The 14666-nt window shown below is 39.1% G+C and overlaps 1 protein-coding gene across 3 annotated transcripts; it reads left to right on the top strand.

Annotated features, from left to right (window-relative positions):
- The first annotated feature begins 534 nt into the window (after positions 1 to 534).
- On the top strand, positions 535 to 13368 carry LOC145899592 (IQ motif and SEC7 domain-containing protein 1-like). Of its 3 annotated transcripts, XM_082988445.1 has the most exons (16): positions 535 to 892; positions 2187 to 2293; positions 2436 to 2572; positions 2631 to 3166; positions 3517 to 3747; positions 4162 to 4338; positions 4560 to 4721; positions 5068 to 5182; positions 5799 to 5973; positions 6613 to 6722; positions 7040 to 7195; positions 7698 to 7797; positions 10032 to 10184; positions 10368 to 10475; positions 10555 to 10631; positions 11504 to 11642. In XM_082988445.1, the coding sequence occupies exons 1-15, from the start codon at positions 714 to 716 to the stop codon at positions 10602 to 10604; spliced, it is 2496 nt and encodes an 831-aa protein (XP_082844571.1). In that variant the 5' UTR covers positions 535 to 713; the 3' UTR covers positions 10605 to 10631; positions 11504 to 11642. The 3 variants fall into 3 exon arrangements, with proteins under 3 accessions (XP_082844571.1, XP_082844569.1, XP_082844570.1); XM_082988443.1 differs by lacking the exon at positions 10555 to 10631 and having other exon boundaries at positions 11504 to 13368; XM_082988444.1 differs by lacking the exons at positions 10368 to 10475; positions 10555 to 10631 and having other exon boundaries at positions 11504 to 13368.
- Positions 13369 to 14666: the final 1298 nt, after the last annotated feature.

The following is a 14666-nucleotide window of genomic DNA, read 5'->3' as shown; positions in this document are numbered from 1 at the left end:
AAAAGAATAACATGTGCAGAGTGAAAGTTGAATTTTGCAATTGTATCAGCATATTTGTGCAAAAACAATCAGCTAATGCAAAAACATCAGTTTGTCCGCAAACAAGTGCACAATTAACATAATGTCGAAAAAAGGGCAAAATATGAACTTTTCAATCTGGCCTACCTGAAGGTTGGTGTAAAGTCAACCAACATAATATGTCTTTTACGGAGCTTCTAACTTTGTTTGTGGCTTTGTGTGTTTATTATTGTAATGACAAAATGACAGACAGTCTCCAGTGCTGTACCACACAATACTGCCATAATTGCCAGTAAGGACCAGTGAACAATCAGTGGTGACTGGCAATCAAAGATACCATAAACTCCTTGTTTGTCAACTGATGTTTGTTGTTGTGTGGGTTGTAATTGCTCACAGGATTCTTGTTGACATGTCAAGTCATTGGAACTAATTTAGACTGCCTATCCACCTATGCATTTCTGATGTAGTATCTATAGATACATGTACCTATCTATATCTATCATGTTTTGCAGAAGGAAGATGATGATATTAGTATAATGTTTACAACCCTTGTCAGACGTAGTGCCAAGTTGTCGTAGTGTGACATGAACCTGACATGTCCTATCATTACAACTTGTGTACAAAGCCTATCAGTGTAAGGAAGTATCCTGGTGCAAGAAGGAATCTCTTAATAGAAAAAAACACATTATTTAAAAATGAACAACCAAAGAGCACAGGATTTACTTGGCCAACTGAAAGTTGTTATTGAGGAACAAGAATCCACCATCGCTGGCCAGAACCTCCGTATTAAGACACTACTGTCAGAAGTGGAAAATTTAACAAAAACACGTGATGCCCTTCAGGAAAAAGTTCAACAACTTGAAAAACTTAACATGTAAGTGTACTTATTGTTCTGTGATTACATCAATTTTGGTAAAGAATGGTCTGCTAATTTATTGATTCACTGGGTTCTATGTTTTCCGTTATGGGATATGGGATATTAATGTTGCCAGCAGCCTTTATTGTTAAGGTTAATACTCATCCGGTGTTTTCTCGTCATTGTAATTAGGAAGTGTGCTTGTGCGTAGTGTTGCTAGATTGTCTGGTAAAGCCTTTTGTTTAGGTAAGAGGCAGTTTGTAGGAGGCATGTACAAGACCTTTGTAAGCAGTTAATGTATTTACAGTTTTTTTCAAACGTTCTTTGTGCAGAATTGTATTAAACTGTTTGGTTAATTTTACTTATTGGATTTCCAAAAGGGTTAGGTTTTGTCTTTTTTATTACTGTTCCTGAATAGCTGATAGTGTAATCTGTATGTTACCTGAAATATGACTGATGTGATGTGTTGTAAATGAGGAAAGTTATGTACTTTTGATACTTGTCACACTATTAGAAATTATGGGCACCAACAGTATTGATGGTGATTGTGGCATGTGCAAAAATGTATATTGATACTTTGAATGTGAAATGTGCATCATGCTTACAAGTGTCTTCATTCATTGGTGAAAATAACCTGCAATGTGGAAATGACATCACTTCCTTTTCCACTAGTTTGCTGCATCTTCGGTTGTCTGTTTTTCTTACTGAGTGCAACATCATTGTATTTAGAAAATGCAACACAAATGGTTGAATTGTGACATTTGTCCATTTGTGTTTGTTAAAACAATGCTGATTGCTAAGTGTGTTCTGTGTGTAGTGGAATAGCATAGTTACTCCTGTAAACAAGCAACCACATTTTGTAGAACATGAGGTAGATGGACTTTTTACCTGAACTGCATGATTGTGATATGAGTACATGATTTGTTTGTTTTTTGATTTAAATTGGTGTGTGTATTATAATTCAGCTAACCGTTGTGGTGCTATTTTGCGCTCAATCCACAGTATACATATTTTAAGTTTTACATTTTTATCATTTGTGTTATTAACACTCCATGTAATAAAAACACAACTTTTAAGTTTTTTAAAACCTAACTTATTGGTTTGGACCTAATCTTACAAATGGATGCAATTTCTAAGTTGTTGATTGATTTTCAAGAATGTGTATTAAAAAGGTATATCAGGTTAATTGCAGATTTGTGTTAGTTACCACATGTGTCTATAAGATAATATAATTACAAAAAGTGTATCATATATATTATAATTAACAATGTAGAACTATAGCTTCACCCTAAAAAAAATGTTTTTGTTTTAGTGTGGAACAAGCGTCAAGTAAAAAGAATCACAGGCGTCGCACATCTTCTGGCAGATCGAAGAAACTAGGACACAATCGTAGCTTATCTTCTTATTCCAATGATGCAGGTGGTTTGTATTTTGTTGCACTGCATGTTGTGTCAACTTTTACTGTAAATTTACATGCACAATGTAAAAGATGTGTACAAAAAAATATGTAAAAAAAATTAATATGAAATTGATCTATTGCAATGTTATGTTGAAATCGCAGATGAGGAAAAGGATGCAGGGGTGAATCGATCTTCTAGTTTTCAGAGAAAGCACTTGGAGGAACAAGATCTGCGACAAAATCACATGAATTATGAATTAAGTTCTGACCTTCAGGACAAGCAAATTGAAGTTATAAGAGTAAGTGATTTCCTGACAACCAACAAAGGATTAAATAAAAATTGTGCAAACTTTTTAGAAACTTTACGGAGGAGGTTCAAAAGCTGAAAATGCTGCGCGTGTTATTCAAGAAGCCTACAGAAGGCATCGCATGAAGGTCAACTTCAAAAAAATTCGACACTCCAAAATAAGGCGATTAACTGTTGACAATATTCCTCACATACCCCTTCCCGATGTTAGTGAGACACCGTCACCCACCGAAACCCCAACCAATCCAAAGGAGAATCATGTAGAAGTAGTAGAACTCGTCCTCGAACACTCATTTGTTGAAACGAATGAGAAAGGGACTGTTTCTGCCGGTGAAGAAACTGCGACTGTTAACGGAGATGTGCCAACGGCAAATTCTGATGACAAGCAACTACAGGAAGAGACTAAAAGTGTTGCCAACCCAGAAAAACCTCAGGAAGATGACACTGTGACCCCAAAAGCCCTTGAGTCTCCTACTGTGACTCCTGGACAACCTCTTTCAAATGATGAAATTGTGCAACGGATTCTCGCAGGAGCTTCTGACACACCCAGTTTTCAAAAAGTTCCAAGAAGAAAAAAGAGGCATGGGTGAGCAGGCTTGTAAATGATACTCAGAATAGTATTATCACTCTACATGTTTGAATAAGATATTATCTTCTGTAATTTGTGTTTTCCATGTGTAGCAATTTCGCCACATACTGTTTAATGTAAGCACATGTCTTGAGGTTTAAAGAAACGTAAACAACAGTTTGATGAAACCCATACAACATGCATTGTTCTATTACAGGTCTCTTAATTGCATACACATGCAAGTTGTCCATTTTTATTTGGTTACTCATTAACTTATGCCACTATTGCTTGTGAAATCTGCCTCATAATTCTTGCAACATCAGCTGAGCAGTATTGACTCACCCATCTCCATTATTATCAATCACCAGATATGAAACGGTGATTTTGCCAGAGGAAGCGCCAGTTACTCCAGAGCACACAACACATGCCTTGGACCCAGAACCTATGCTACCGCGATCACAAGCCACTCTATCCACCCGCTCACGAAACAGTGATAGTGAAATAATTAATAGACGACACTCCCCCAAGTGGCATCGAACCAATTCAGAGTCTAGTCTGAAAAGTTTTGATAATGATGGAGATCATGAAAGCATGCGAAGGTAAATGCTTATTCAAAAAATCTATTACTAAACAGAAACAGCTCAATAAATTTACTAGAGTTCCTTCCGAATGCTAACCTGGAAACATTTTGTATGTTTGCTACAAATGTGGCTCAACCCGAGACTGCAGCTGTTTGCTAATGCAATATATAGTTACTTTCACAAAACTATCATTGTATTGCACACATTTGAACATTTCTGTCATTACCAATAAGAACAGTTTCCTAGTGTAATTATCGAAACTAAACAAGATTAGGCACACAACTTACAGGTTTTCTCATAATTCTGAATTTAGAGAGACTGGCCCATATTGCTATCTTTTAAACATGACAGTGTTAATAGCAATATGGGCCAGTCTCTTAAACAAGATTATTTCTATTGTTTGTATGAAAAACAATAAAATTTGTTTTCTAGTTCTGACACAGCCAGCATATCAAGTGAAATGTCATCAATTATCAGTGAAAATATGCTTCAAACTGGTGGATATCAACGAAAAAGCAACATTTCTGTTAGGGGAAGTTGGCATTGTGACGTCAACAATGACGTCATGCGCAAGCGCTACTACCGCATTGGCCTCAACCTTTTCAACAAGTAAATTCAACGATTAGATTATTTGTTTTTGTGTACATTTGCAGTACGACAGTGTAACAAATTTTGTTAATTAAGCTATTTCTTTCAGTAATTGAGCTGCATGCTGGGCAATTAGGGTAAACAGATAATGGGTTGTGTAAAGCCCATCATTTGGTTCCATTGTAGTTCAATGAATTTTTTAAACATGGACTCAGAGGTAAATATGCTTTACATTTTTTTAGAAAACCAAGCAAAGGTTTGGCCTTTCTTGTTGACAACATGTTTGTGTCTCACACTCCGCCTGCAGTTGCTTCCTTTTTGCTCAATCGCAAGGGTTTAAGTCGCCAAATGGTTGGAGAGTATCTTGGTAACACACAGAAGGTCTTCAACCAAGAAGTTCTTGAGTATGTTAGCCTTGATATTTACCCCTTGTGCATAGTATATACATTACATTATGGCCCTGCCAAACTTTGATGTGTAATGGAGATTAGTGTATTGATTATATAGATTGTTTGGTACTGCGTACTTTACTAAACTTTGGTAGTGCAGTTTAAATTGCTTTTACTTTGCAAAGTAATTTTTGAAAAAATGAAAACATCCATACAGAAAAACCTTTAAATGCTATGAAAAATGTCAAAATTGCAAATGTGCATGGCATATTTAGTACAATAACCAGATCTTGTGCTTTTTTTAATATTATTGAGGGGAAAATGCATCAATTTTTAAATAATCTTGCAAATTCTTTTTCAGCTCCTTATGTGAACTAATGGACTTCAGTAGTATGGAGTTGGATGAGGCACTTCGGCAGTTTCAATCTCAGATTAAAGTGCAGGGGGAGGCACAGAAGGTTGAAAGGCTGGTCGAGGTAGGATGTGGTATAAACCATTTTAGAACTATAAACTTTATTGACCATGAAATAAAACCAAATATCTGGCTGTAAAATTTTGACGTTCTGTTTGTGTGTCAACAATATAAATCAGAACAATGAAATGTTTTTTGACACTGACAGTATGTCACAATGGAATTCCATTTCCTGTTACAAGCCCTTCTGTGTGTATGTGTATCCTCTATTTGGTTTCTTGAGATGATCATAAATTTCCTTAAATATGAAATGTACTTTTCTGGTTTTGTAACAAAGTATTGCTAAATACACAGTTGTTTTAGACTACATAGGACATCACATGTTGGCTGAAATATACAGTTTTAATAAATAATGCTTTATGTGTTCTGTTTTGCCTGATTTATTGCATTATTTTGATACTTAAAATGATTAAAATATAAAGTGCAGAACATGACATTAGCTTTAAACCTATTTAAAAAGGCATGCATGACTGTGATGACTAAGTTTTTCTAAAAGCAACTCCTCTATTTTGGATGTACTTTGAGGAATTCTTGAGTCATTCTCTCGCCACAAACATTCTGAGAATCCCCAGTTTCCTCCTAGACTGCCATGACATGTTTCCTCAAAAATGACTTTGCAGGCTTTTTCACAACGATACTGCACTTGTAACCCAAAGCTTGTGGAGAGCTTGCACAACCCAGATGCGATTTTTGTACTTGCATTCGCGATCATAATGCTCAACACAGACCTACATTCACCCAACATGAGGCATGAGAAAAGAATGACTGAAAGTGATTTTATCAAAAATCTGAGAGGTAATAGGCTTCAATTAACGTTGTTTACTGTATTTACTTCTGCTAGTTGTCACACGATTCTTTTCTGGTCAGCAGTATTTACTATAGCTGTGGATACTTTGTTGTAACTTATACATTTGATACATTCAATTTTCTGGATGGGAACAATTATCAAGTAATTATAGTCATAACTCTGTACATAGAGCTAAGTCCAAGTCTTCATACAAGTATATCCAACCGAGTATGAAATAGAGGTTATCATCTTCATGACAAACAGTTTGTGTATTAATTTGTAAGCCCTGCAAATATAGGCCATGTTTTGAGTTAACCTCAATGGGTTTTGATGGAAAGTCTGTCATGCTGTGCATGTCATCTTTATAGAAGGTGTGATAGGTGTCAAATTGGTATTGGTCCAAACTTGATTGAATACAAATCCCAGTCTTCTTTAAAAACACCAACAGTAATCATTGAATGTGGTGTAAATATTATTCTCAAAACATCAACAGCCAAGTCGTTTCTCCAACCCAACAAACTAGTGTGGGTTTACAACCAGTAATTAGTGGACGTAAGTGCTATCCTTTGTCCCCGCAAATAACTCTTGGTCGCTAATCCTCACCTAACACAGCACTCAAGACATTTACCCATTGGTTGAACTCCCAGGCATAGACAATGGTGATGACTTGGATGAGGTCTTGCTAAAGAACATGTACAACCGCATACGCAACAAGGAGTTCACGACCCTGGACGATCACGTCACCCAAGTGCTTGAGGTTGGTCTCATTACCTATATCGTGGACGCTGGGTATTGAGCATGACACATTCTTAATTGCCGTCATTCTCTCGCGTGATTGTCGCCCAATGGCATCACATTGATATGTGCCATTTGTATAACGTGTTTTTTGTCACCAAAGTGCCAACTTGTTGGAAACTGTGCGATGAGACCGAAGATCGGTAGGTAGAGTCCCGCACTTAATACTTGTGGTTATTATGCCGCACTTGATCCAATATACTTGTGGCGATTTGCCACACCTTCTACAATGAAGACAATGACATAACCAGGAAAACTGAGACCATGCATTGTATGTAGGTGGAGCGCAACATTGTGGGCAAAAAGCCAGTACTAGCCGTTCCCCACCGTCGACTTGTGTGCTACTGTCGCTTGTATCAGGTCACCGACCCCAATAAACCACAGAAGATGGGACTACATCAGCGTGAAGTGTTCCTATTCAACGACATGATTCTGGTGTGTTATAGTCTGTCCCAGAGTTGGTGTTAATTTCTAATGTTGTATCGAGCGCGAGACATTCAGGAAGTTGCAGCCTGCAGTGTGAGCGATTTCCGCTCTGAAATTATTCCAGCATTCTGCGAAAGTGTGTAGTCACCATGAAAACAATACTCGCCTGTTTTGTTGCGCAGTTTCGTGCGTAGTGTGTTACGCTTTATTTTTTTCGCTTCAAGGTATCGTAAAGAAGCGACATAACGTACCATCCTAAAAACTATTTTTTACGTTTAAATGCAGAAGTAATTTATTATACACAGGTTGTATATGCCGTATTTGAACGTATTTGTATGATTCGTTAAGTATTATAGCTCATCGATGCTATTTTCAAATCCAGGATATCGCGTCCCTTGTCATACAGTACATAATTGCGTCACCAGTGGTGTGCATTTTACTATGTTGCAACTCAGACGTTTGACTCACAACCTTCGGTGACCGATGTAACAACATGCGTCTTCATTCTTAGGTCACCAAGATATTGCAGAAAAAGAAATTCGCTACCACCTACACGTTCAAGCAGTCACTCTCGCTACATGGCATGAACGTACTGGTATTTGAAACCGCATGTAAGTATTGGTTTTGAAATATTGAACTAACAAACTTAGGAACGCAACTGACGGTTTTATATATCTTCAATACAAACAAAATAGCCAATGCCATAGTTGAGAACTTCGAAACGTCTGTAGCATGAATTGGCTATTTTCTTTGTATTAAACTAACAAATGTTTTGCGATCATTCTCCAGTAGGTATCTGTTTGCAAGGTAGGGTCAAAACTTAGTCTGTCCACTCGACTTAATAATCTCAAGGCCATGAGCTGGTTGCTATTTCCAAGACACGTGTGCCTGTTAAAGTGAACATATTGCAATCGCGCACTTGTTCGTTAAGACACGCGTAAAATGCCGGCTGTTTACGCATTCTGCGGCCGCGACCCAATTTTTATGCAAACGCAGGCATAATGTTAAACACAGCGTGACGATCGGGCGTATGTCGTAGGCCCCGTAGGCGAGTCTCGTCGCAATTGGTTTTAAGATTATGGTATTTCGCTTCACGTTGTTCTATTTGCACTCATTACAATAAACTGCTGCGCAAGAAACGACAACGCACGCCGACTGAATTAAATGTGCATTTTTGTTCAACATCACGATGACGTCACAAAATGTTTCAATGTGATTTTCCCGTCGAAGCCCACGTGACAAAGTGGTGTTTCAGGTTTGGGGACTATATTTTCCATACACAAACCCAATTTTTATTACTTTCACTTTCCTTCAGAAACACTCATCGCGTCCACAGTAGCAAGCACCACACGTAATAGATATACCCCCTTTATAGTTACCCAGCAGCAGAAACTTAAATTCAATTGTGGTCTCATGGATTAATGTGCAGAGGGGCGTTCCCATTTTGTTGGAACCTTACGCCCACACGCAAGGAATCGTGTTGTGCATTGAATGGCGTTTGAGGCTTAGCTATAGGGAATACGATCGATGGTTTGGCGCAATCATCATTGACGCCACCGCATTAAGTTGCTTTACAGCGCTTAACTAATTAGTTTTGATGCCCTCGCACGAACTTAGTCTGGAGTCTGGTGTTGTAATATAGCTATGTCCATGTGTGGCATTTTCAGTTTTCTTCATGGTTTATAAATGAACAAAAATATCACATAAAATCACCTTTCCAAATAGCACATACCATTTAGTTGAAATATTATGAAATGTCTGTTTCATGTATATATTTTTTTATGTAAGCCACATACGGTTTGCATTGCATCCTTAGTTAATCACAACAAACAATTCGTGGCACTAAATATTCTCACTGAATGCTTTAACTTTGAGAAGGGTTCACATCAACGTTTAATCTAATAAAGATTGCCAAAAATTTGAATACGATTTAGTTCAAGAACTTTCGGGTGTTAGTAGTATAGCGATTGTTCATGTTGCTTTCCCAATATAGCCGACCCGTTCCCCGAGCAAGCGCAGAAAATATGCGCGTTACACACGTTATTACTTCAAAGCAAACAGTTTTTACAGCAGCCAAGCCCTGATAAAAGGCCCACAAACTCGCTACGCAATTGCTGTGGACTTTTAAAGTTAACTATGATCGGCCCTTAAACTTCCTCTCTCAATGATACAACCACCCATCACACGTCGCATACCGCTTTTTTGTTTTCATGCAACCTTTATTCTTAGCAACGACGTGCGCAGCGTCATTTAAATTCTTCCAAGCATGTCCACGCTAACCCCCTGTATCCACATATATGACCTAAACGCGGCGTGTGTATGGAGAAAGGGGAGGTTTGGCCATACCCTAATGCGATGGGCGCGTTTTTATCGCAGATGGGGCGTTGAATTGTTGTTCTCGCGTCGTATGTTGCGCCTCACGGCCATCGTAGGTTATTACGGTCATTCCACACAGACAATCTCGACTACCAGCTGGTTGAATTTGTCGCAAGTGAGAATTTTAGGCATTTGAATATAAACCTCAACTAACACTGCAGCACACGATATGCATAATTTATGAGAAAAATACGTTTTCTAGATAGGCAGTTGTTTCTAGAGGCAAGTAGCCACACCCATTAATCACATTTTCAAAAAAGATACTTTTTCCGGCAAACCATTATTTGCCAATGTTAATGCAAATGCCATTTACCCTGATGTAAATAATTTAAACCAACTACAGCAAATATGTTAAACAGCAGATTTGTGCTGGTGGCCAGCATTTTTTTTATGTTTTTTTACTAACAAGGCATTAGGAATCTGTGATGCGGCTGAGACCTTGGCCTAACTATGTCTTATATCAACACAGATTATCCCAATGGAATCCGTTTGATCAACTCAATCGATAACAAAGTCCTCATCACTTTTAACGCTCCGAACGAACACGACCGCAACAAATTTGTTTCCGACCTACAAGAAAGCATTTCAGAAGTCCAGCAAATGGAGAATCTTCGAATAGGAGGTAGGTTTTTAGACCTAAAGTTTGCCTTTCCGTTGTTTGCTTTCGTCGTATATTAACCTCCGGAAAACCGGACTTGCGTGTGTGTACTTCTACCGTGCTTCCACTTTTGTTGTGACGTTTTTTGTGTTCGGCTAACCCGATTCCCGCTTCCTTTTGACTTGGAACCAATCTCGCTTGGAGCAGCCGAGCTGGAGCGGGCACAGACCACTTCCCCCTCTGAGTCGCGCAGCAACTCCTTACTGATCGATTCCAAGAAGATGTCCACATCCATGCAGAACCTCAACGAGTCACGTAAGTTTCGTTGTGTTTTGCGCCGGATCCCCGATCTTCAACCAATCCTCTACTTAAACCTCTCTCTTCTGCTGTGTAGGGCCGCATCACATACTTGGGCAACCAAGTAGTGTGGCAATCGTGCGTTAGAATGTCTGTTTCAGAAACGTGTCGAAGGTACTAATGTGACGTCATGTCATTAACAAAAAGGACATTTGCCGTCCACATTTAACACATTTGTGCTGCGTTCTTTATTTACTAACCCTTATTGTGTTGTGAAACAGCTGGCTGTAGCAAACGTTTCAGTTGGTTGACACGTGATGCGTTTGACGTGTGCGTTGCATGAATATTTTGAACACCGACGTTGCGAGCTACAGGAACTGTGTGCGATGCATGTTTGTATGTTTCAACCCGAGCCACAATGCGTGGTGGACTTTAGGGAAGCAACCTTTGTCTATTTCCTTGCAGTAAAAACTCCCACTTCCCTATGAGGCCCATTGTTTTGTGCAATGCGCGCTTCCGCTGGTCAGTCTATAAGCCCACTATCCAAGCAATCCCACGTCAACACAATAATATAAACCTGTTTGTGCGCACTATGTTCTAACTTGTAAGTATAGGGTTGTCATATACCATGCTCATTTCTAAGATTTTTTCCAAGTAACTGAAATAAAAAATAACTTTTACTTATTTGTATTTGGATATTAAACCAATGAACTAACTTGTGGTAAATTGAACCAATGGCGACATTCAAAAGCTGCGTACTAAGTTTTTAGTTTATGCTGATTATAACCCTGCTCATAAGTTGCCGCTAAAAAAATACCACTTATTGGCGAAGTTTAACCACAAAAAGGCACAAAACAATTTTAAGTAGAAATTAATAAGCCAAATATTATAAGTGCATGCTGGAAACAAATACTGGGCCCTCATACACATGACCATACGCTTCCTTTCTGTCACTTCACCCAACAAGACGTGTGTACGCGGAAATGCGCACCTCTTAACTTAGTTGCGCCATCGCAGTTACGTTAAACCTAACTTGGTTGTTGCAGATCCGATGACCGCTGCTTACTCTGGTGAAGGCAGGCCTACCTCGATGTACAATCTGAGTTCGGCGTTGGACAACAGCAGCAATAACAACAACAATAATAACGGCAGCGCTGTTGTGGTCCAGCACCCAAGGCAGGCGAGCGACCCCGAGCGGTCACCCAGCAGAAACGGGCCCAAGATCCTAGGCACCCTGTTCAGCAACACCAACAAACGTGTTTCGGGATTGAAACGCGCCCCGCGGGTTACTACACCTTCAATTAAGGTCTTTTCGCCGCCGCAAAAGCAGCAAGGCGCCATCCCGGACACGGCAACTGTCTCTGAGTATTTGTGACACGGGTTCTTCAATTTGTTTCGATTTCACTCGGTTGGGCGTTCGACTTATAGCCCCATTCCCCTGTTTTGCCATTTCATCAGTTTTTTTTTTCTATTTTATTGTTCGCCCCTCAGCCCCATCCGCTCGTTACATTGCTTTTTCATCGCCGCCGAGAGTTAGTCGTAGCTTGCGCAAGGTGCGTACTTTTCGCAGCATATCGCCCGTCATACGCGCGACTGTGAACCACCTGCTTGCGTTCGCCCACTAGCAGCTCTAAAGTGTTAACATTCGCAAGCGTTCAAAATCGCGCCCTCTCGTCAACGGTCGATTACAGGATTTTGTAAAAAGCTCCCCACCTCCCTTTTCGGCCCTATGAGGCAAGTATGCGCTTAGAGTTGCATCCTGTTCATGTCACGAGTCACGCGTTGCTGGTGAGAGCTGATGTATTCGATCGCCGCGTGCGTGTATCTGTAAGTTTTGTTTATCAGAGCGGAAGTGGTGTATCATCCCAAGCACTGCGAAAGCCAGCAACAGTCTCAGTAGCAGGCTCTTCGCCAGCAGCCGCGTATGCTCGTGTGTGAACTGGATCTGCCACTTTTGCGCCATCTACTGGACCGTTTTTCTTCCGTATGCTCGCTTTGGTAAAATCTTGCGAGGTGTTACTGAACAACTGCCGGTCGTAAGCCATTGTTTCAGAAAGGTTCATGTTCGTATTTTAGTTTGATAAAATTTTGCGTTTTAAAAAATGACCTTTCGTATTCCGCTGCGTAATCATTTTGCCCTAATATATATTATACATAGATATATATCTTGTTACTTACCACCACTATTATTATTTCTATTATCGGCATTCATGGTGTCGTCAAGCTCTCGTTTCGTTCCTGCTTTTCGAACAGCCAACATGTAAAGTGCAATCATCGTCATTCGTTAGATAAACATTGTTGGTATTTTTGTCCCGACAACAGTGAAAATGAACACAACCCCTTGCCACAATTTATCCATGAGCAGCAACTCGCTTTTTGTTTGATAATGCGGAATTACTTTCTAACTAACTACTGATTGATACTTTACAGTATTACCAAAATGCGTGTCGCATTTAAAGTCTGCTCCCATTTTCATGAGGCCCGAAATCTTATTGTTTATCCAACGATCCGCTCTAAAAATTAAGTTTGCTGGTTACATCATTTAATCAACATGTTACTGTATAAAGCGTCACGCATTTAGTTCATAAATTGTGCGCTTGTTTCAGCTACTTGATTGGCCTGTATTTTTTTCGTTACGTATTTGAAACAAGCGTTGCAGACCTTACACAACATGTAACTTCTACTTGCTATTTGGCTCACGTCCGAAAGAAGATCTGGTGTTGGTGAAAATGTATGAGCGGAGCGAACATTCCCTTTTTAAGCATTCGCTTCTTAGTCAACGAACCCGCTGTGCAATACAATCAGCTTTTTGCCTAGGATGTAGTCGTATGTCCAAACTTGATTTCAAGCGCGCTCGCTGAGAAAACTGGTGTTCGATTTTTTCGAAGTACAAGTTACACTGTCGATGCTCTTGGTTGTGTGTTGGTGTTCGCTCTCTAAAGCAGTTCAAGGTTTGCTGTTTTCTCAGAAAGTCGCGCCCTATGTAAATATGTATCAAAGTAGGCTTGGAAAAAGTGGTTTTGTAAGCAACAGGTATTTTGTGTAACTGACGGCGTAAACCCCCTCTATAGTTTGTTGGGCCAACGTGACTAATATATTGACGCCCAATTCAATGGACCATGATGTTACTTCTAACACACTACTTGCGCTTGTCACATAGCTTTGTTTGAGATACGGTTTTTGCACGGTTTATGATAATTCCTTTCCCGAATAAGACATATGGTAGGCAACCCCAAACGCACATATGCCTCTGGAATAATCGTGCATATACCTTTACTATTAAGTCGGATATGGTCATTAACTGACATGTTTTTTTTTACTTACTCTGCAAGTAAGTGTTTATATTCACGAATCATTACATTTTTGCTGATGTATTTTATTTACCTCATCGGATGTAGTACATGGTAACCGTGGTGACGAATCTAAGCGGTGGTTTTGTTTTGTAATTGGTAAAGTATGTACTTCATACAATTTTTGAAAGTTGGAATAATTCAATTTCTATAAACCTTTTTTTGAATCATGAATGTTTTTTTACCGGTAATAGGAATGCCTAATAGCAATAAAATGTGGTTATCCTTCTTGTATGCCCATTGTCTATATTGGAAGACGTTGGTCTAAGACTAAATCTGAGCCAGTGGTTCCCAACCTTTTCCTCGTCGCTTTGGGTTATTTATAATACTACTCATACGAAGATTTGTTTTAATATCCTCTTATAATTTTTGGAAACCCCATCAGTGTGCTGGCTTAAAGCAATCTGTTGTGTACAACCCAGAACTGTACCTTATCCAAATGAATCTAGTAGAACTCTACTGCTGTACATGTAAACATCATGGCAACACCAAAGTTTTTGCTCTTGTTGTAACAATATTTTTCATTTTTTTCCATCTAAGTATAGAGGTAATGTAGTTTCATATTTAAGCAACTCTGATCAGCTAGCCTCGCACCCCTGGTTGGGAACTCCTGATCTAAACTGTTATGGGCCAGATGTCACATTTTTGCAATTTTAGGAAAAATCCTTGCAGAAAGTAAACTATTATATTGTATATGCCAAATTTTGGGTAGTCTGTGCAATCAATGTTTACAGAAAAAGTTATTAACTTTCCAATCTGGTGACCATGCATCTAGCAATAAATCTAGCTGTCATGTACATACAATGCTGACATGTATAATTTTTTTATGGTTATGTTAGTGTAATATAAAATTATTCGA

Source organism: Ascidia mentula, chromosome 4, assembly GCF_947561715.1.
Source record: "Ascidia mentula chromosome 4, kaAscMent1.1, whole genome shotgun sequence".
In the NCBI taxonomy this organism is placed as follows: Eukaryota; Metazoa; Chordata; class Ascidiacea; order Phlebobranchia; family Ascidiidae; genus Ascidia; species Ascidia mentula.
Note: the sequence above shows the minus strand (reverse complement) of the source record. Positions and strands in the feature narration are given on the sequence as shown.

What these genes read in the sequence shown, in the direction of transcription:
- LOC145899592 (XM_082988443.1), top strand. Translation starts at nt 714, where the DNA reads ATGAACAACCAAAGAGCACAGGATTTACTTGGCCAACTGAAAGTTGTT. An exon ending in TTCAACCAAGAAGTTCTTGA is followed by an intron (nt 4,722 to 5,067) that starts GTATGTTAGCCT and finishes ATTCTTTTTCAG; the next exon opens with CTCCTTATGTGAACTAATGG. An exon ending in GGAGAATCTTCGAATAGGAG is followed by an intron (nt 10,185 to 10,367) that starts GTAGGTTTTTAG and finishes CGCTTGGAGCAG; the next exon opens with CCGAGCTGGAGCGGGCACAG.